General features: G+C 37.9%; 1 protein-coding gene across 3 annotated transcripts; it reads left to right on the top strand.

Moving 5' to 3' along the window:
* The first annotated feature begins 2,174 nt into the window (after positions 1-2,174).
* On the top strand, positions 2,175-10,456 carry si:ch211-76l23.4. Of its 3 annotated transcripts, none has more exons than XM_044331109.1 (4): positions 2,175-2,293; positions 6,789-6,929; positions 7,756-7,885; positions 9,583-10,456. In XM_044331109.1, the coding sequence occupies exons 2-4, from the start codon at positions 6,803-6,805 to the stop codon at positions 9,806-9,808; spliced, it is 483 nt and encodes a 160-aa protein (XP_044187044.1). In that variant the 5' UTR covers positions 2,175-2,293; positions 6,789-6,802; the 3' UTR covers positions 9,809-10,456. The 3 variants fall into 3 exon arrangements, with proteins under 3 accessions (XP_044187044.1, XP_044187043.1, XP_044187042.1); XM_044331108.1 differs by having other exon boundaries at positions 2,175-2,314; XM_044331107.1 differs by lacking the exon at positions 2,175-2,293 and adding an exon at positions 4,098-4,123.
* Positions 10,457-21,839: the final 11,383 nt, after the last annotated feature.

The raw sequence follows: 21,839 nt of genomic DNA, 5'->3' as shown, positions 1-21,839 counted from the left end.
AATATTCATCATGGAAACATGAATGGTCATACTCTGTTTTTATTTTATTTATGTATTTTTCTCTCTCTATTGAGTATTTGTTCGCTGTACAATGCTGTTGTGTTTTTGAGATTTAAATCCCGTTTTTTAAAATTTTATTCTACACTTTTATTAATTTTTCCCCTTGATCCTCATAACTATGTCTGCATTTTCATTTGATTGTATTTTGTATTTTGTAAACCAAAAGACACATACAAGAAAACAAACACACACACACACACAAACATAAGCACAGAAGAAAATTAGAAAAAAGAAAATAAAAAAATAAATAAATATGTAAAAACCAAGAAGGAGCAGTGAAAATGATTAAAAATGTATACAGTTTCATCATTCACTGAAAGAAAAAGATAAAAGGAGCCTCATCAACAAGTGTCTGTCCTATTGGCTCTTATTAATAAAATATTCACATTTTAGCTATTGAACATAATACCAATGACCCCTATGCAACACCTTAAAGGAAAAATGTAAATAATGCCATTCTTCCAACCTAAATAATCCACTCATCGACAATAAGTTCGAGGGTGTTTTCCATATATTTATAAATATATATAAATATATATTTTAGACCCTCCACCATAAATACTGTCTGAGTCCACTCTGCATAAGAAGAAATAAACTGAGATATTTTGAGAGTATTCATGCATATTCATGCAGTGAATTTTGCACAACTCCAACACATATGTATAGATGTAGCATCATTGCCTTGCATTTCCAAATGCAAATGACATTTTCTGTCTAATCTGGTCACTAAAAGAGTTGCTTATATGAATAATTTTAATCTGGACAAGTTCAGTGAGCTATAATAAGAAAACGTAAGATTAAGTTGAACTAACATCAATCTAATGCAAGATGTACAGTAGTTTATTTCACTTCATTGTTTAAGGGATACGTCTGCTGATATTTGATGTTTTTCTTATTGTCAACAAACTACATGAAAAGACCCAAACCAAGAAGTGCTACTTTCACTACTACTAACCATATTAATGCTGTTAAATGTTGTTTAAGTGACTATATTTCTGAGGCAAACACCCATAACTATCTTTTTACTATCTGGAAAAGATAAAATAGTGCTGTAGTCTGATTTCAAAGGCACTCAAAATCTCAATATTTTATTAAATGTCAATAAATCCAATGAAAAGAGCAAATTCAACAATGAACTGATCAACTAACAAGTATTGTGTGTCATATATCTCATTCCTCTGTGCTGTAGACCTCCATTGTTATCCAGAAACGATTAAAAACACATCAGTGAGCCACACCACTGCCCTTGGGAACATATTTCTCCATTACCAGGAACACTTATACTGTTGTTTATTTCAACTCATTGCCACACACACCGTCCTGCTGCCAGAAACACTCACTACAGCAGCTAATGTGGATTCATCCGCCGCTGAAAACAGTCCCCAACAAATGCGCTAATTCCTCCTGTTTGTTTGTTAAAATCTACAGTAGCCAGCTGTTAATACTGAACCATCTTCAAACATGAAACTATATCTTTGTGAGCTGTTTTTAAAGATCTTCAGTAGGAAACAATGAGCTTGGAGCTGAGACACACAGACAGAGCAGAGAAGTTAGAGATTACTGAGACGGACTAACAAATATTTTTGTTGACAATAACAAAACTAGAACATTGCCAGCCTTATCCTTTAAACATGATTAACTGTTGGGTTTTCTGAGGGACATAGAATTGCAATAAGTGCAGAGAAAGAGAAAATGATTTAATTACATAAATGTGAGTGAAGGAACATCAAGTCTTTCTTTCGTTCTTTCTTTCTGTCTTCGCGGAGTACAAGCTCAGACCGGGAAAATCCACCAATGATCTCATTTTTGAAGGATCCAGAACCCAATTTCATCCAAAGGTCAAAAGAAAAGAAGAACAGACACACACACACACACACACACACACACACACACACACACACACACACACACACACACGGTGGTCAAAAGCAGATTAAACCAACCAAGGTGCTGGAGCTTCGCCTCAAACCTAAACCATACTGCGCTGACCACCGTGCCTCCATAATGATGGGGGAAAAGGGTAGATGCTGTGTGTGTGTGTGTGTGTGTGTGTGTGTGTGTGTGTATGTGTGTGTGTATTTATGAGGTATTTTTTTCATATGCATGTGTATGCATGCTTCTGTGCAATAGGGGTGTGTGTTCTCTCTCTCTCTCTCTTTTTTTGCGTGTCTGTCACTGCCTTCTGTTGGAACTGTTGAGAAGATCTGAAGTAGAGGAGCTACAACAACAACAGGTATACACGCTTATTCAGCAGGTATGTGCAGAGAGAAGGATTTTATTTACATTTACATCGCTCATATTGATTGAATATTATTATTTTTATTTATTGCTATATATGATTAAGAAAAGGCAAAGGAGAGTTTCATCATAGTTGAACATGAATGAAGAGTAAATTGTAATATTTTAATTGTTTTGACTGGATTTTTACACTCTTCTATTTATTGTAAGCATTGTTGCTGCTTTAAAAGAACATGTTTAGGCATCAAAAGCATTGAATTGAATTTATAATGTATTCATGCTGTATAAAGCATGAGCACTATAAGTGTGACGCACCCTTAAGATGAAACTGAATAGCACTCCTTGTTAATGCTGAGCATGAATTTGAATGAAGGCATCTGCCGTTTAAATATTGAATGACTCTGGAAAATTCTGTAATTTTTCCATGTGCCTTGTTTCACCGTCAGGCCAAACTTATTTCATGGTTGTCAAATTAAGCCTGGTTACAGCTGATGAGATTTCGGTTGCTTAAAAAGTTGCTGTGCCTGTAGAGAAAAGCTGCAGCAGAGAGGACGTTTGACTGAGGCAGGAAGACGTGTCCGTCCTCATCTGGGGTTATTTATGATTATGTTGTGTTTATGTGCTGCATATACCTGCAGGTAGGTGATTGTGTGTGTTTCATTAAAGTTTGAGAGATAGTGATGTGGTCGTTTAGATCAGTCATTTTATAATATTTCAAACACAAAAAGATTACAGAAAATAACAAAAATGAATAAATATTTCACCCAACAGTCGACTTTGCCACAGAAGATCACTGTTTATTTCCCATTTCCAACCGCAAGTCAGGACAGTTTTTTAACTACGATCTTCCCCTAAACTTAACCCTGTGGTTATTATTGTAGCCATGACGATGAAGGCGTCCTTACGTTAAAGCTGGAGGGCGAGACTTTTGTCTCCCTCTTCTGGCAGTGAGAGTAATTACAAAAACACGTGTGCTTACGTTATAGGCTGTGCTGTAGTCTACTCCAAAACGGTGGCTAAATTGTTTTGAGCATCACATAACCCCCACAAAATGACTCGTTTCACTACCAGAGTTTGATCCATTCAGTCTGATAACATTCAGAAAGTCTAGAAGAGGCTACAATTAAATTATTTTATCCCCATTCAAGCTAGCAGAGCGATAACCGGATGTTAGCCTCTCGGCGAAGTCTCTAGTGCGCAGTATGCAATCATCCAGCCAGCGTGGGAAGAAAGATTTACCTGGTGGTGATAGGCTTGACTGTAACAGATGTTCATTTACATGTAAAGGTTCCACAAGGAAGTAGTAACTTTAACCCACACCACATGTTTCTATAACCTTAACGACTAACAACTTATAACAACTAACCTAACTGTTGTCCTGCCCGTTACTGCTGATATGGGCGCCAGATTAGAAAACACTGCCATGTGTTGTTCTGGAGTCACATGGTCAAACCAGGCGGTAACTATCATGTCTTGAGGCTGAAGTACCTTGAGGTGCCACTGACGGCATCTAGATGCTTCAACTGACTCCCATTCAAAAAGCCTCAACTTCTCTCTAGAAATACTAAGTCAACCATGTTTTTCAAAAAGTCATTCTGGTCTCAATCTGTTAATTCAGGCCCTCTAATAAGTGTGCTGGTGGTCATTTTGAAAATGATTGCTCTGTTAATAAGATTTTAAGACTTATAGTAGCTTTGATGTCTGCAGTGTGGCTAAAGTAGCTAACGTTAGCCCAAGTGTGCAGCGATCAGTGTTCCCAGTGAGCTAGCGTTAGCTTGGGTCCAAGGTAGCGGGGCGTGTTTCCAGAGCATGAAAGGACTTGTTGGTAAGACAACATTGCTTCCACTTAATGGAATAAAGTGGCTGCTTCTCTAACAATAATCAACAATAACATTCGGAAAGAGAATACAAACTAGATTCATTTGTGCGGTTAATTTCATACTGTAGAACTTAAGTTTGCAGTAATAATAAAAGTAAAAGTAAAAGTAAAAAACTAGTTTTTTTACTTTTACTTTTACAACCTCTATTGGAAAGCCCCCACTGATTAACAATCTAGTAAAGTTATAAACACTCACAGAGCCCTTTATTAGGAACACATGTGCAATCTAATGCAATCCAATACAACAGCTCTGCCGTAAATCCTACTTTCAAGAAGCTTATACATTTTCAGTTTTTGTTGACGTTGTCAGAAAGGTGATAATTCTACTTTATGTTTATTATTGAGGTCATAGTGGGTCATGGTGGTGTACTGGAGTGAACATGTTCCTAATACTTTGTCCACTCCATTAACATACATGATGATTAGATTAGATTGCACAGGTGTTCCTAATAAAGTGCTCGGTGAGTGTATATAATTAATATATCAGTCAAAGGGAACATATTACTGCAGCACTTGTAGTTTTAAAGGATCTGAGGAATTCTTCCACCACCAGCAGCAGCAGCAGCAGCTGTGTAGTCTACAGAGCAGTTTGTGTATTATTGTAGGTATGAATGTGTATCATCAGGACAAACATGAAGCTGTTGAGGTCGTATGTACTCGGCATGTCTATGCAGCTCTCCTCACAGCTTTCCAAGTCACTCTGTTCAGTTCAGTTTTCTGTATCAGCTTCTTGGACTCATTCCTTAATGCGATCTGACTGCAGAGTTTAGCTTCAGGGCTTCTTCTCCTGTTCCACCCTCTGACACGCCTGGAAGACTTAGAAGTTTGTTTTCAGACGGGAGGCAGAAAAGTTAGATTTCCTTCTTTCTCTGCTTTATTAGGATTGATAGCCACAGCGGTAGCAGTGCTGAAGCCATACAAGGTTTTACACGGTGCTGAGGAATAGTGTAATCCCTGCAGCATGCTGACTCAGGCTGCACAGAACAATATTTATAGACTAAAATAAAGACAGAGAGGCACACAGGACTGAGAGGTTATCATGCACTTCAGGCAGAGAGAAGGAGACGAGAACAGATCTGTGGGTCACTTCATGAACCCAGAACTCCAAAAAGACCATGAATACATTACTTAAACACACTAATATATTAATAAAGTGCTAAACGTCTTGACACATCCTGCTTCTGGGTTGTTCGATGCTAAAATGTCAGTGGTTTGCAAGGAATATAATCAAATTATGTGCTTGAGAGCCTGCGTTGGGTTCTTCAATTTCCATTAAAAAACCCTGAGCAATTCTTTCTGAAATCCATCAATCAATCAATAAAACAGTCTATCTTTAAAGGACCAGTGTGTAACATTTAGGAGGATCTGATGGCAGAAATATGTATGTTTTAATTAGTGTATAATCACATGAAAATAAGAATTGTTGTGTTTTTATTGCCTTAAAATGAGCCCTTTATATTTACAGAGGGGGCGGGTCCTCTTCCACGGAGGCCGCCATGTTGCATGTTTCTACGGTAGCCCAGAACAGACAAACCAAACACTGCATCTAGAGAGGACCTTACGTTTTTCACAAGTTTCTCAGCCGGTATAGGTTCTCCTAGATAGATAAACTAAAAGTAAAAGGAATTTAACTAAAAATCACCTGTACATTTAGTTTTAAAAGGAATCACTGGGGTTTGTGGCAGGTGCAGTTTATTGTTGGGTGACTGTGACTGTAGTAATTACATAACTACGTAACAAGTAGTTACAGTACACTGTAACGTGTTACTGCCCAACACTGGACAGGTTACACTGTGTTTCCTGGTCGGAGGAGAAGGGATTTTATACCAGGAACATTATAACTTTGGAAGATATTCACTTGATTTGATTAGCTCAGGCTGCTGAAGCCTTATATAAGCTTCAGATTAACTTTTAAATGCATTTCTGCACAAAATGACTGGATTTTGTTTCCCATCACCTATGTTAAAATCACATTTGAAAACCTCTTTCAGTGTTCATTTGGGCATCTGACTGTTGTTTGAAGACAGACTTGAAAAACTGTGAACTCATCCTTTAAACCTACATTAATTGATTTTCGTGGCCACTTGTGGGAGGCGCAGCAAGATGTAAACACACCAAACTCTTAACTCAAACAGTTATTATTTACACATCCAGCAGAGATGGAGGAACATTAACATTCATTTTGAGTTTCAATGTTCAATATTCGCTCTTCTTTAAGCTCTGCTTTGGCCTCCACTGACTCATGAGAAAAACATTTGGCTCTTTTTTGCTGCTAGATGATTCACTTCCTTCACCAGCTAGTGGTGCTGTGCAGGTCGTGCACACTGGGTTCATCAGAGCTTTGTCACTAAAAACAGCTGTCTGCTGCTGCTGGAAATGACGAGCTAATCAAAACAGTAAAGTTCGAGACACTAAAACCAAAAAATAAAGAGCTGAAAGATGCTGTGAGGTGTCTAAATGTGTCAGATGATAAATTCTTTGTGACACCTTTTACAATAGACGTTAATTTGAGACATTGTTCCTATAAAAATGGTGAACTGAGCAGCTTTAACTGATGCTGGAAATAAATATGAGTGAGTTTTAAAAACTGTGGTTCTGTTTCTCCCTCCAGTCGCTGGTCTCATCATGGCCCCCAAACTGAGCATGCTGCTGCTGCTGCCGCTGTTGCTGGCCGTCGCCATGGTTACGGTGCAGGCCCAGAGGCGACGCCCAGGCTCGACGTCCACGGACGAGTGGAACTTCAGGGATGGCTGTGAGCACCCAGATTAGCTACTCTCTGTTTTACGCTGGGTCAAAGGTCAAGTTCAGGGCTCATCATGATGATGTCAAAGCGAGAGGTGAAAGATCACGCCGTAACCTCGCCGCTCAGAGAGAACTTTTCCCTTCAAAATGGATTTGCTGACATTTAATCATGACATAAGATGGAGTGTAAAAGCAAAATGAAGGAGTGATGGAGGCCTGGAAAGCCGTGAGAATGTGACATCATTATTAGAGCTGCAACGATTAGTCGATTAATCGATTAATTGATCACCAAAAAATAAATCGGCAAGGAAAAATTTGGACTAAAGAAGACTTTCCTAGATGTCACCTTAGGTTCAAAGAAATTATAATGGTCTTTTTTTTATTATTTTCTGATATTTTATAGACAAAACGAATAATTGAATTATTGGCACATTAATAATCTTATTTACCGCCATAATCATTATTCGGGCTGATGATGAGCATGAGTGTATTTCCCAAAATATCTGTATATCTGTATCTTTAAACTAAGTTAGAGCAGAATAAACTCAGTTTTACCTAAATATAAGTTCTGATCTTTAACGATTTAAGGGTCAGAGTTTGTCTTAAACCAGCAGTCAGGTGTCCATATGAACAGTGAAAGAGGTTTTCCTCGCTGTAATCGTTCCTCCTGTTCATACTGGATATTAAAAGATCCTTCAAATGTGCCTTCAGTGTAAGTGATGGAGGCCAAAATCCACATCATCACTTTAAGGCCTCTATTGTAAACATGTATCTCTCCAGCAGTGAACTGTAATCTTTTTTTTTTTGTGACAGTAAATTTACTCTTTCCGTCCCAGCTGAGAGGGTGAACATGCGGGGTGTGGCCAACCTGACTCAGATTCTGGACAACTGGAGGTTCGACATCCTGAACCAGATGAAAGGACTCCTGCAGAACGACCACCAGTCCCTGCTGCCCGACTACGCCAGGTACGGAGGGAGAGAGAGAGAGGAGGGACAAAAAGAGTCCGAGGCAGAGTTTGAATTGTGTCAGAGGTCGTTAGCGGGATGAATTCTCACATAAATGTAGTGCTTGTTGTACTTGTCGCACATCACACACTGACAGATCAGACGTATGACAGTATGGAGAGGAGAAAGGTCAAAACCTAGTTTATGGCTGGACGGTGTATGAAACATTAGAGGGCTTTTAATTCGAAATGACGGATACAGGAAGTGGCAACACGTGGCGACCGAGCCCCCAGGAAGTGTGCCAAAAACTCCTCACATCTCCAAAATATGTCAGAGCAAGCTTCCAAATTTGTGTCTGTAGGGCTGGCATCGCCGCTGCGGTCCGGCCAAAAAGACAGCTGAGCTTAGTGGTTAAACTTATGTTACCCTAAATCATCTAAACGATCTTGGTTACCTTCGTTTCTGTCCGTGTGTGTGTGTGTGTGTGTTTCGAACGAACAGAATATTCCACATGAGCAAAAGAAAAGCCAATCCGGTTGGTGAGAAGCTCCGCAGGAATTTGGTTTATCCTTCGAGCTGAAATTAAAGTCGGGTACAGTCTGTGGTCGGTGCCGTCATAAGAAAGCAAACTGTAATTTGGAACGTCAAAATAGAAACCTGCTGTTACACAGTGTGAAAGAAACCAGCTTGAGTTTTCCACAAGGAAGTCTGGTGTTTCCTGCTTCCTGCCACAGTTTAGAGGACGATGTGTCAGTTAGTTAAACACATTACTGCAGACCCGCTTTTCAGCTTTAATTCTTTGTTTGTTTGTTCTCATGTACACCTTCATCCCTGTCTCTGCTTCATAGTTGACAAGTTTTACTTAAATTACAATTCTGTAATGAATCAAATCTGTTTAACAATTTAAGTATGATTTTATATCCTGTATAAATGGGAGCTGATGAGCAGTTTTATATTTCTGCCTACTGATTATCTGAGCTGATATCGCTGATCAATGACTATGATTCTCTGATGAGCTTTGTTTAATTACATTATAGCATTAAAGGTATCAGTCCTTCAGCCTCTTATTACATCTATAAACATCTGTATTAACTGCTGAAACCCTGTTTGTGAACCTCTTTTCCATCTTTTGAACAGCAGAGAGACAGAAAACATCCAAAACTAAAATTACATCTGCTGCTGTCTATTATTTTCATTATTGATTAATCCCTTAGCCGTTTGGTCCATAAAATGTCATTCACTGTTTCTCGATGCCCAGCGTGGAACCTCAAACGTCTTGATTTGTCTCCACCAACAGTCCACAACCCGAAGATATTTAGTTTACTGTCATAGAGGACTAAAGAAACTAGAAAATATTCACACTCAAGAAGCTGAAACGAGAATTTTTGTATTTTTTTTTCGATTATCGCTGCAGCTCCAGTCAGGCTGTTTGGTTACACATTTTAAAAAGGAATTCAAAGAATCTATCATGGCGGTGGATAAACAACTGGACAAAAAACTGGTTTTCAATCATTTTAATTAAGTTGTCAGCGACATTCTTTCATCACTGATTGTTGATTATGTTCACTGTGAGCAGTTGCATTCACACTTATTACACGGGCCGCTCAGAAACTGGTATTATTGTTTATTATTATATTGATATCGTGCACAAAGAGGAATGAGTTTGGGTGTGATGCTAGCTGAACCGACCCTCACCTGCTCCCTGTCTTCCCGCTCAGGATCCAGCCGCTGTCCGAGGCTTTAGACGACCTCTACAAGGAGTTCAACGCCCTCAAGTCTCACCTGGGCGACCTCACCGAGAAGTTCGCCGCCATAGAAACTTTCATCGACGAGGTCAAAGCCAACCAGGCCAACAACGCCAACGCCGGCCCGGCGTCCGGCCCCGCTGCCGCCCCCAGACCGACCAACAGGAGGGTGATTAGGAAGAAGACCACCGCCTCCTAACCGGCCAATGACGCGCTGCTTCCATCCTGATGTCTGCTTCTTCTTCTTCTTCTTCTTGCCGCCCTCTTCAGGATGTTTGTCAATTTGAAGCTTATTCTGCTTTAACAAATTCAAAGGTTCACATTTTTACAAATCTGTCTTTAAACAGTACTCGCAAATATACACGGAAACAGTTATTAGAGTGTTTTTTTGGTACAAAAATCATCTTTGTGTTCGTATCTCTGCAGTGCCGCTCAGTAAGAAAACACCAGCCAGGTTTCCATCCAGATGTAGCACAAATTTCCAGAATATCAGCAAAAGAACTGAATGTAATGAATGTTTGTTTCCATCCACTCCTGTTGTGTGAATATTAGGAGATAAACTCCAGTTGGTGCTATTAAACGGTTGCAGAAGAAGAGGAAACAACGAGATGACGTTGTTAAAAGAGCGGCAGTCAAAGCTCAGATGATGGAAATATGACGTTTCTGTTAGTTTCATGTATTGATGTGAGGAAGGTTACAGTCTCCTCATCATCATCGCTCCACGCAGATGTTTGATGTCTTCAGCTCCTCGGTGACGTTTAAGTCACATGATTCACGCACGTCATCGTTTATTCACTCAGTCTGTTTACATTTTGTTTTTATCCACACAACTACTTTTACACCTCAGCCAAGCGTAAAAACTTTGTGCGATATTTCAAGTTTTTTTTTTTCCACTCAGGCTTGAAAATGCAAATTAAAAAAAACAGTTGGATGGAAACACAAAGACAGAATTTTTGTAGTTTTGGAAAAAGACACCTGCTTGATTTGTTTTAGACCGCTGAAGCTTCATGTTACCTTCAGCTGAACGTGTGAGTATTGTTCTCAGTCAGACGTTAAAAATGTGAACTTGTCCTTTAATTTCCTTATTATCATGTTATATGATGTCTATTTTATCGAGGTTCAACACAGCCTGGTTAACCTGTCAGAGCTCACACACCACTGAATAACAAATCATGTTCAACAATCAGAGAAGTTTAACAAGAAGAAGTCAAAAAATTTATTGAAATGCCAAATTAAAAGCAGATGTGGACGAAGTAGTTTCCCTCTCTCACAGTTTAATAACTCATGTGCACAGTTTATTAAACGTTATTCACAAATAAGTCAAAGTTTAGGAGCCACAGAAATATATTCAATAAAATACTTGCACACGAAAAATTTAGCATATTGATATTAATCGATCAAACTTTATTTGTATAAAGCTATCTAGTGAAGAATAGGCAGTGATTTCACACACAGCCACAGTTTCCAATTTCCTCATAAATAGTATTTTTTACAGCGGGAATATTTCACCAAAACTCGACAAACATTCTTTGGGATTTGATTGAATTGTCTGTGTTGTCAGCTGATAGATAGAAAAGTTCTTCTCTCTGTTTCTTCTGCATGTCTGTCATTGTTGGTTTTGGGTTTTACTGCTGCTTTATATGATCTCCAAATAAACTCACTTATTGCATCCATTCATCATTTCAGTCGTTGATTGTTCAAAACGTGTTTTTATTTTGATCTGAACGTCAAACAGCATCAGAACTGAATGACATTATGTATAAGTTTGGTTCAAAAATGTTCAGACTAGAGCTGCAGAGTTCTCCTGCAGAGGCAGCAGCGGCACGCTTTCCATATTTTGGAAATGTATGATGATGATATGATAAAAGATGCGACGTCTGTCACTGCCTATATAACATGGAAAAGCGGATGATACGATGGATTCAGAATGAAAACGATCAATCAAACGTTCACGTGTTGTGATTCTTCCTAAAACACGTGTAGTTCTGTCATAAAACATGCAGAACATTATATTAACTCAGCTGTGAAATACAGGAGTTCTGGTAAGTTTGAAACATGAATAACAAAATATAAAAATAACAAAATGATTCTAAATATCTAAATTTGCCAATAAACATCATGTTTGCACTTTTAGGTTAAATAATAATTAAAGTTAAATAATTAAAAATGTATTTGATTCACATACAAACATTTTATACTGTAGGATTTCACCAGATGAGCATCACTTGAAATGGTTTCTATATCCACCTTTAATTAATTTAACATTTTTATGAAAAATATGCTAAATACGATATTTTGATTAATTAATCTGCAACTATTTTGATAATCAAATAATCATTTTTGTAATATTTTAAGCAAAATTGCAGAGAATGAGCTGTTTTAAATGTAATTTTTCACAATTTCTGACATTTTATAGACCGACTGATTAATAGAGAAATTAATTGGCAATATTATAGTCCTTATTTTAAAACATTTAGGAGCCGCTGCGGTCAGCTCAGGTGTGTCTCCACCTGTTTTTTATTCGCATTTTCAATCAGTGCATAGAAAAACCTGAGGAAAGGTTATCGATAGAAGCAAAATGTAAACAGACTTAGTGAATAAATGACGTCGTACATGAATCATGTGACTTAAACGTCACTGAAGGGCTGAAAACATCAGATCTGTGTGGAGCGATGATGAGGAGACTGTAACCTTCCTCACATCAATACATGAAACAAACAGAAATGTCATATTTCCATCATGTTAATTTTAGCTTCCTCATACAAAGCTCTTCATTCCTACTTTTTACTAAGAATTTCTTGATTATTAAAACCATTTCTTAGGAGTTTTGCTGATATTGTCGACTCAGTGTCGTCCACCTCCGATGATAAAATGCAGCCTGATTACAGTGGAGAGTTTTAGTGTCTTGTCAAGTCCTTCATGTTGCGTCAGAGGCTTTTAAATCCTGATGAAAACAACACTAAATGCTTGAAATTTGTTTATTGTAAAAATCTGCGGGCATGAAATATAATCTGTCAAAAATATTGGCAAAAAAAACCTCCCCCCAAAAAAACAAAACAAAAAACCTCCACATCATCCAAACTCCACTGTATTTGGATTTCTGAGCAGTGACCCAATTTGTATTACATCAGAGCCACTGAGGGGAAACATCAGTAATCCCATATACTGTAACATACTGTGTGTAATCTGTCCTTGCTCTCAATTCTGACTCACTACAGGAGACGATGTTCGACAGATCACACGGAGAGGCAGAAAAGAAAGTGAAACAGGGTGAAAGTAACGGGAGCGAAGGAAAAGTGACAGAACTTTGGATTGTAGGTCAAGAATACGGGTCACACTTTGACTTTGAGGCATCACAAGCAGTTTATAGGCAAAATAGGCCACAATCTAATATGTAATAATGGACTAGAATCATAAACTTAACAGCAATAACAAGACACTGAGACAAAGCTGAGTATAAAACATGGGATGACAAAACATGTACAATAATATTAGTTTTTGACACATTAGTTAAAATAGGTGGTAATATAAACAACAATCACATTTAAATCAGCAAATCTGATCAAAAAATAAATAAAAAAGAATATTAATACTGCTGCAGACTTTTAAACTTGAAGGTACAGACACAGTTTAAAAAATCTAAACACATAAAGACAATTCAACCATAAACTTCATAAATCAACTTTACAATCAAAGATGACAGTTTAAGCAGAGTTGATAGATTTTTTTCGTCACTTTGGGGAAGCAGAACAAGCTGTAAACACAACACTGACATATTATCACATTTATATACCTTTATATGACTTGTTAGCAACATGTTAGCAAACAGCTGTCTCCTTCAACATCTAGCAGACACAGAGCAATATAATCATCCCGTTAACAGTATCAGTAATCACTTGTGGGGTTCCTCAGGGTTCTATTCTTTGTCCTTTATATTTTCAGTTTACATGCTGTTTATGTAGGTTTATTAGTGCCTTAAAAACAGCTCAAATATCACACAAATTATGTTTGAGCCTCTCCTGATGTGACAGCTCAGTGGTAACATTTGGTTAAGTTCAGCAACTAAAACTACTTTTTTATCCACTTGAGGGCAACAGAAACAAACTGTAAACTAAACATCTGATATATTATTCACTTATAAAGTTGTTTTAGGCTAACATGTTAGCAACCAACTGCCTACTTCAACATCCAGCAGACACAGAGCAATATAATCACCCTGTTAACAGTGTCAGTAATCACTTGTGGGGTTCCTCAGGGTTCTATTCTTTGTCCTTTATATTTTCGGTTTACATGCTGTTTATGTAGGTTTGTCAGAGCCTTAGAAGCTCAAATGTCACAAAAATGATATATAAGCTTTTCCTGATCTGACAGCTCAGTGGCAAAGATTTGGTTAAATTTTGGCAATTAAAACTATGTAGAGAAACCTGCATCAAATGATTTTTTATCCACTTGAGGGCAGCAGAAACAAACTCAACATCTGACATATTATCAGCTTATAGTTGTTTTGGGCTAACATGTTAGCAAATAGCTGTTTACTTCACATCTAGCAAACAGAGTAACATGATCATCCCATTGGAGTCGTGTTTCTGTCCACCTGGTGAATATAAGTCATATATTCACTCTCTTTTAGCTCTGTTTTTGGTTTCCACCAACTCCTGAGAAAAATATCCATCTCTAACAGCTAAGTGTGTCTGTCTGCTGATGGGCAGGTAGTGTACAGTGGGAACAAGGAGGAATGATTACAGCAAGAAAAACATGTTTCAATCATTTAAATCATGTTTCTTCTTGTTCCTCCAGTTGGATGTTGTTCTCTTCTCTGTGCAGAGTTTGTTTTCACATTCATCTGCTGAAAGAGGAAAGTTGCTCTGTGCTCACCTTAAAAAACAGTTTAACACGTATACCTGCAAGCATGATTTGCGACATCACAACTAGTTTGGAGCCAATCGTGGTCCAGTAGGCAATTTACACAAGTGTGATGTTGAAACTAGAAGCCTCCAGAGCACAAACACTGAGAATGAGCTTTATAGTGAAGCAGGAGACATCCGGTGTCCAGCAGGAAAACTTCTGAGATGAAAAATACTTGGATATTGATAGATTCTGGATTTTTACATGAGGAAGAAGAATGTTTTATGAATTTTTAACTAGTTAACTGAACTTTTTTGGTTGAAAACTCAAGTCAGACACAAATTATTATTCGAAGCAGAAGTTTTTTTTTTTAAAATACATTTTAAAACATGACTGGAGGGTGTCTTGAAATTATTCAGAAATACAAGAAAAATCATTTTAGGTTAGAAAACTATGCATAAAAATGCAGATAACTGACATCCACTTTATTTTATAACAGAATATTCTATCTTGTTCACTGCTATTTTTCTATTCTATTTCATTTTATTCTATTTTTCATCGTTGACTGTTTTCACACACAGAGTGCTCAGATTACTGTATCTGCTCTCAAACACAACAAGCATTAAGTAATTAGTATTTAAGACTAGCAGACGAGTCGTAGGAGGCAACCAGGATGTTTTAAATTTAAATGTTCTCAAACAAAACATAAAAAAAATTTATTTTGTTTTTAGCTGGCAAACAAGTCACAGTTTCCTCCCTCACGCTGAACTTTGGGTACCACTTTCTGATGAGGCACCTTTAATAAAGGGTTTATAATCATTAACTAATGACTTAATTAATGGCTAACAAATCATTTATAAGCCATTAATAAGCACCATTGCTGGGTTCTTTGGGAAGACACTCCTAATGCTGCAGGGCATCCAGACAAAAATCAATTAATTAACAATTTATTAACATTTATAACTACAGATTTTAATATTTTTGTTTTAATGACTTATTCAATATAACTGCAGACCTGATGACTCATCAGATGTGTGAAACATTTACAGTTATAAATGATTATAAGTCACTAATAAAGGGTTGGTGTTTCACATTTTCTGATGAGTCATCAGGTCTGAAGTTATATTTAATAAAGTCATTAATGAGAATAATGCAGTAATACGTATTAATAAATTGTTACTAAATGGATTTTGTGTCTTTCTACAGAATTAGATGAAACAAATGTTATGGTGGAACAGAAAGGAGGGATTTTTCACAACCTGGCAACCCCAAAGTGATTCTTATTAATGGTTTATAAATGATTTATAAAGTATTAGTGAATTATTTATTAAGCATTAAGCCGTTAGTTAACGCTTATAAATCCTTTATAAAGGGAGCCTTGTGTTAAAGTTTGTGTCACAGCTCTGAAACCAAACTAAACTCCAGATTCAGCTGGTTCGTCGACAGCTGACTGAAACAGGTCAATCAAATCATCTCATGAAGTTAACATGAAAGCAGTTGTTGGAAAGAAAACCCTCAAAACCCAGAACTCACTTTCTTTCACACCATAATTCACTGTCACACAGTGTTATTGGTTTGCCTCACTCGACCAGTTCATGAGTGGATTCACTGGCTGCGGCTCTTCGGCTGTCCTCTTCACTTTTCAGTGTCAAAGGGGAACTCAGATCAATAACACATTTCATGCTTTCTGGTGCCAGAGACACACTGCACTGGTGATGATATGACTCCCCTCAAAACTTTAATATTTTGTATATGTGGCTAAAAAGATGATTTAAAAAAAAAAAAAAAACTGTAGCTCATTAAACTGACTTTCTTTCTGTTCATCCCACACAAACCATGGAAACATCTTCTCTGTTTACTGTGATGCTGTTAAAGCTCGTTGACCTCTAACCTTTCATTTGAAAGGCAGCCGTATGTCACTGTATGTCAAGCCTCCACCGGTCACATGTTATTGATTTTACAGCTCATCATTCAAGGCGTCTCGATCAGGTCACGAGTGACGAGTCACGAGTCCTAAACGTCGGTTTCACCTTGAATCAGCTGAAACGGTAAAACGCTGCTCTTAAAAACAGATTTCAAGTCATTTCCAAAACTTATTGCATTCATTGTAATGTTACAAACTAAGAAATGTTCGTTTTGTTTAAAGGATGAATCTGACAGTCAGATAAGATGATGTCATGAGTGTTGCTGTCCGAGGTGCTGAATCTGAGGCTGAAATTTTACACTGGTGGACAAGAATCCTGCTGCGTAGTGATGCCACCACGACAAAAAAATATTTGCTCAGATCCTCAATTTATCGAGAAAAAAGTTCTTGTTAATAACGAAAAGATTTTCTTGTCGTAATGTGAGTTTCGTCATTATAACGAGAAAATGTGGCCTACTTGTTTAGACAGGAATAAGCATCTTGTTTTAACAAATTTATATTGTTATAATGAGAAAAAATACTGGTTATAACAAGAAAGTGTTTGAAATATGAGACTGTATCTGTATCTCATGAAAACAGCTGTGTGTGTGTGAATGTTTGAATGTTTGAAGTCTTTTTGGGGCAAACACAACGAAATTCTGCTCTTACTGAGCAACCTAGATGTGTTTATTATGAACATAAAGACACCCTGAGGGATGCTGTCGTCTCTGCTTTTCTATCAGAGAAAGAACCAAGCAAACTTTGAAACTTTTCTTGTTAAAATGAGAGTTTATTTATTATCTTCCAGGAAAGATTACATGGAAAGTAACTGAATCAATTTCATGTTGCAGTATGTCTGCAAGTCTACCTGCCACCGTTCTGGTTCCCTTCTTAATCTGAGCAGTGGAGGTGTCTCTATGGCTTTCAAGTTTTACAGGTTACCATGTCATGGTCTTAATACTTACAGCAAAGCCCTCACAGTCCTGTCAGAGGAAACTAAACCACTTTGGCACAATTAGAAGAACATATTTTGTGGTTATAATGAGACAACTGTGAGGCATATTTTTCCTAAAGGTGGAAGTTGTTTACCTTGTTGGTCCAGATCCTGGTTGTTAGAAATCTGCTACTAGTTTCTATAAAAACTGAAATTATAAACCTTCTGAAGCTTCTGGTGATGATGCTGGAGGGAAAAGTCAAGTCTGTAAATGTCATGAAAATCTAACATCAGATTTTTAAAATATTTCTTACATTAAAGTGAACAATTTGACCTGATGGTGTTTGCTGCAAGTTGATATTTACTATTAATTAGCTGATTGATGTTAAATGAATCATTAAATTAATATTTAATAATGAATTTGTTATAGAGCTGCGATGATTAGTCAACAGAAACCATTTTGATCATCGATTAATTGCTTTAGAAATGTTTTTAAGCTTCAGCTTCTCAAATGTGATGATTTACTGCTTTTCTTGACAGTAAACTGTACGTACAACAAAACTAACGTTCGAGAAAAAACACATTCCAGCAGCCCAAAGCTCTCAGAAACGTAGCTGATGATGTGTTCATACATCACAGACACAGGTGAGCTGATGATGTATACAAGTATTTATTCCACTACCTGTAAAACCCGGCGTGCTTTCAGTCTTACCTGCACGGAGCCGTCTGCTCCGAACAGGATGATTGCATCATTTCTCCCCCGCTGACATGCCCTTATGGAGCCGTTTGCATTTCCCGGATTAAAGAACAGGCCTCTTAGCCGATAAAGCAAACAGACTTTTATTAGATATAGCTTGATGGTGAGAGATTTCTTGACAGCTTGTGGTATGACTCGACAGAAAAAACACACACCAGGTGAAAGATGAGAGCGAGCTTACATAATTTCTAGCAGGGGGAACATTGCACTGGAGGTCCATTTGTCAGCTGCAGTGAATGCAGTCGTCGCTGTAGGGGGGGGGGGGGGGGGTGTAATATTCCACACGGACATATTTTTTTCTAATGTACACTGGCTTTCTGAAAGGTTCAATTCAAGCCGTGTCTTATATGAATAAATTAAAGTCAGTGCTCGGCAGGAAAAAGGGCAGCTGCCTGCTAGTCTTGCTCTGTTTGGATGCTTCGGCCTGCAGGGAGAGTCGGACAGTTTGAGAAAGAGGAGGATGCTGCGGCGGCTCTTGGCTCGTGTTCGGACATTTAAATCAGAGGGTAAATCTGCAGCCTTCCAAGGGGAAGGATGTGATCTTAATTTTAAGATCTTAATCTGCACGAGCTGGAAGACGCTCTACAAACAGTTTGCAGAGCGGCCATCGCACAATCTCCCCCCGTCCTGACTTAAAGTGACATCTGGTGATCAGAGAATGCAGCGGCGCAGCAGAGCCTCAATGCAAACTAACTAGCTGTCCTGCTGCTTCTACTTATTCTATTCAGCAATGGAAATGATTATTATCACATTAGAAATAAGCAGGAAAACACCTGGACCTCTGCAAGACAGTTCTGGAGACAAAACCTATTCACCACATAGTTTCTGGACACTCAGTCCTTCACAGCTGAGTGATGAAGACTATGGACTCTAAAGGACGGGTTCACAATTTTTCAAGCCTGCCTAAGGCTCCCTAACTCTCTCTTTCTAAAAGAGTACAAACCATTCAGCTAGCCGCACTGATCGTCGCTTTCACCGGTTAAAATGCCAAAAGGCAACTACCTCATCTGCCTTAAAGTGCCGCCGACGGCCGCTCGCTGCTCCAACTGACTCTTATTCAGAAAGCTTCAACTTCTCTCTAGAAATACTAAATCAGTTTTTTTTTTTTTAACGAGTCATTCTGGTCTCAATCTCTAAATTCAGGCCCTCTAATAAGTGTGCTGGTGGTCATTTTGGAAATTATTGCTCCATTAATAAGATTTGAAGACTTATAGTGGCTTTAATGTCTGCTGTGTGGGTGTTGATTGACGGCTGTGATTGACAGTTGACTCCAGGACTCACACTGAGTCGCACTATTGTTGTAATATTTCACTAAGTTTAATGTTATTTGATTATGACACCTGCCCTGCCAGCACAATTTAGCTAAAGTAGCTAACGTTAGCCCAAGTGTGCAGCGCTCAGTGTTCCCCACGCTCCCGGCAGCTTCTGGCTCCAAAAAGAAAAGATGGCGCCGACCATAAGCTGCAACTCTGGCCTTCAGACCGGCTCCAATGAAACCTACGGCTGACATCACACCTCGCTACGTCTTTATCTTTATCTACAGGCTGTGTTAAAATGACAAACATGACCGGCAGCATAATATATTAATTAATATTAATTCTGTGAGTAACAGGTAGAAATGAAACCTGTCTGTTGTCCGTTTGTGTGTCAAAGATCATTTGCGAGTGAAGACGCTCCACACACACTAGTTCCAAGTTTAACTACTTAAACATTCCCATCATATCAATAATTTTAGATATGATCAGTTTAATAGTTTTGAACCATTAATATTTGGATTAAGTAGCTTGTGAAAATGTTTGCCAAAGTCAGAAGGCTGCAGCTGTTATTTTAATGTGCTAGTGTGTATGTATTAGTCTTCTGCTTTAACCTGCATTATTAAAATGTTTTATGAATATTAGCGTTAGCATGCTAACTTGTTATAGTATGTCTCAATATCTACAGTCGTCGTTATCTCACTTATAGCGTATTTGTTCGGGTGTTGGAGCAACGTGCACGTCTGCTCTTAACGTGTTTGTCAGTGATTCTTTTCTCACCTTTCTTAAAAAAAACTTTTTAAATCCTTTTGGAAATCCAAAGTGTCTTTTTTCTCTTCCTGAACTTCAGTTGTCTGTTTTGTCCTTTAGAAGCAGCAGCAGCCGTACAGCATCAAAGCATCAAAACACTCAGACGCAATAAAATAAAATGACAAAAATAAATGAAATTCAAAAGGTGTCTACAACTTTTATTACTTTTTATTAAATATGATTCTTTTTAAATCTTTCTCTGTGTCTTTTAAAATGTTTAGCAATTCTTTATGGTATTTACTCTGTAATTTAAACATCTGTAATGCTTTTAACCCATTTTCTTTTGAACATGAATCATTTTGAGCTGCATTTCTTTCATAAAAGTTGCAATATGAATAAATATGCACCTCTTCCGACTAAAAGGCTCCACATACAGCCGACTCTGCACAGACATCATTATCCTGCTCTGATTTCATTATTTATCAGGTGCAGATCTACACTTCTCTTTATTGTCTGAATTCACTCAGTCTGAGATGCAGACGAGCTTCTGATTATATTTTTATTAGTGTTCGTATGCTCCTTCTTCCGTACATACTGATGCTCTCCAACAGGAACAATCCAGATACTCAGGCTGCTGATCGATTCTACTGTAAGAAGGGAAAGTGCTTCATTTCACTGTCGGTATGGAAATCAATTTGCACGGACTAAATTAAATCCATCACGGTGAATATCACGTCTACTTTACCGACTGAAGATACAGCTGTTCTGACTATAAGAGACGATAAAAGTATTTAAATTTTTTCTTCCGATGATGTTCACAGATAATAATCATCTTATGATTTGTCCTCTAATCACCATTTTCTATTATTTCAACTTCAAACGTCTCTGAGGAATCACATTTTTGTCCAGTTTTCTCCAAATACTCCAATAATACTCCAATAATACCCATGAGCCAGTAAATCAATCAGAAGCCAAAAGTGAACTGATTTAACTTTTTTCTCAACATTATAATCTTTAGCTTCTTCCTGTCGTTGGGTGTCTGTGATTGGATTTTTTTTTTTTGCTGAAATGCACCTTGGGACTCGTGGTTAACTTTTCATTTTGTGTTTTTATGAAAAATCTGACTTTTTATTAAACCTGCAATAAGAGATTTTTTTGTTCATTAGTTTTCAGCAGAAACAAGTACTTGAACTTATTAGCAAACAGTTGCTTATTTCCACATCCAGCAGTTATCATTCATTTGTGTTTCTGTCCACCTGGTGAATATAAGTCCAATATTCACTCTCTTTTAGCTTCTGTTTTTGGTCTCCACCAACTCCTGAGGGAAATATCTGGCTCTTTAGCAGCTAAATGCTCCACTATGTTCACCAGCTAGTCTACAGCTAACTGTGTCTGTTTGCCGTTTGGTGCTATGAGATGCTGAGAGTGAACCAAAACACTAAAGTTGCAGCCGGACAGATAAACAATGAGCTGGAACTCACTATAAAGCTCTGTAAAGCCGATGGGAGCTGAACTAGCACAGTTGTTCTTTTGGAACGTTTCAGCAAATGCCCCAAAATAAAATATGTTAATGTTCAAGTGACAAAACCCTCTAGCAGGAACAGGTATTATGATTTGTGTCAGTGGTGTTTGCAGAGGCAGTGGAGACCACAGATGTTTCACATTTCCCAGTCAAGTCAGTCAACTTTGTTTCTTTAGCATCACCTCAAAGGTCTCCATACCGTCAAAAAGTTGTCATTTCAACCCAAACCACAATGTCTCCCTGACCTTGTGCCTAAACCTGACCAA

The sequence above is a fragment of the Thunnus albacares genome, chromosome 17, assembly GCF_914725855.1.
Source record: "Thunnus albacares chromosome 17, fThuAlb1.1, whole genome shotgun sequence".
NCBI classification, from domain to species: Eukaryota; Metazoa; Chordata; class Actinopteri; order Scombriformes; family Scombridae; genus Thunnus; species Thunnus albacares.
This window is presented reverse-complemented; position numbering and strand designations above follow the sequence as displayed.

Excerpts from the sequence above, each read along its gene's own strand:
- si:ch211-76l23.4 (XM_044331107.1), top strand. Across the intron at positions 6,930-7,755 it reads GTGGAACTTCAGGGATGGCT|CTGAGAGGGTGAACATGCGG; the intron begins GTGAGCACCCAG and ends TTTCCGTCCCAG. Across the intron at positions 7,886-9,582 it reads CTGCTGCCCGACTACGCCAG|GATCCAGCCGCTGTCCGAGG; the intron begins GTACGGAGGGAG and ends CTTCCCGCTCAG.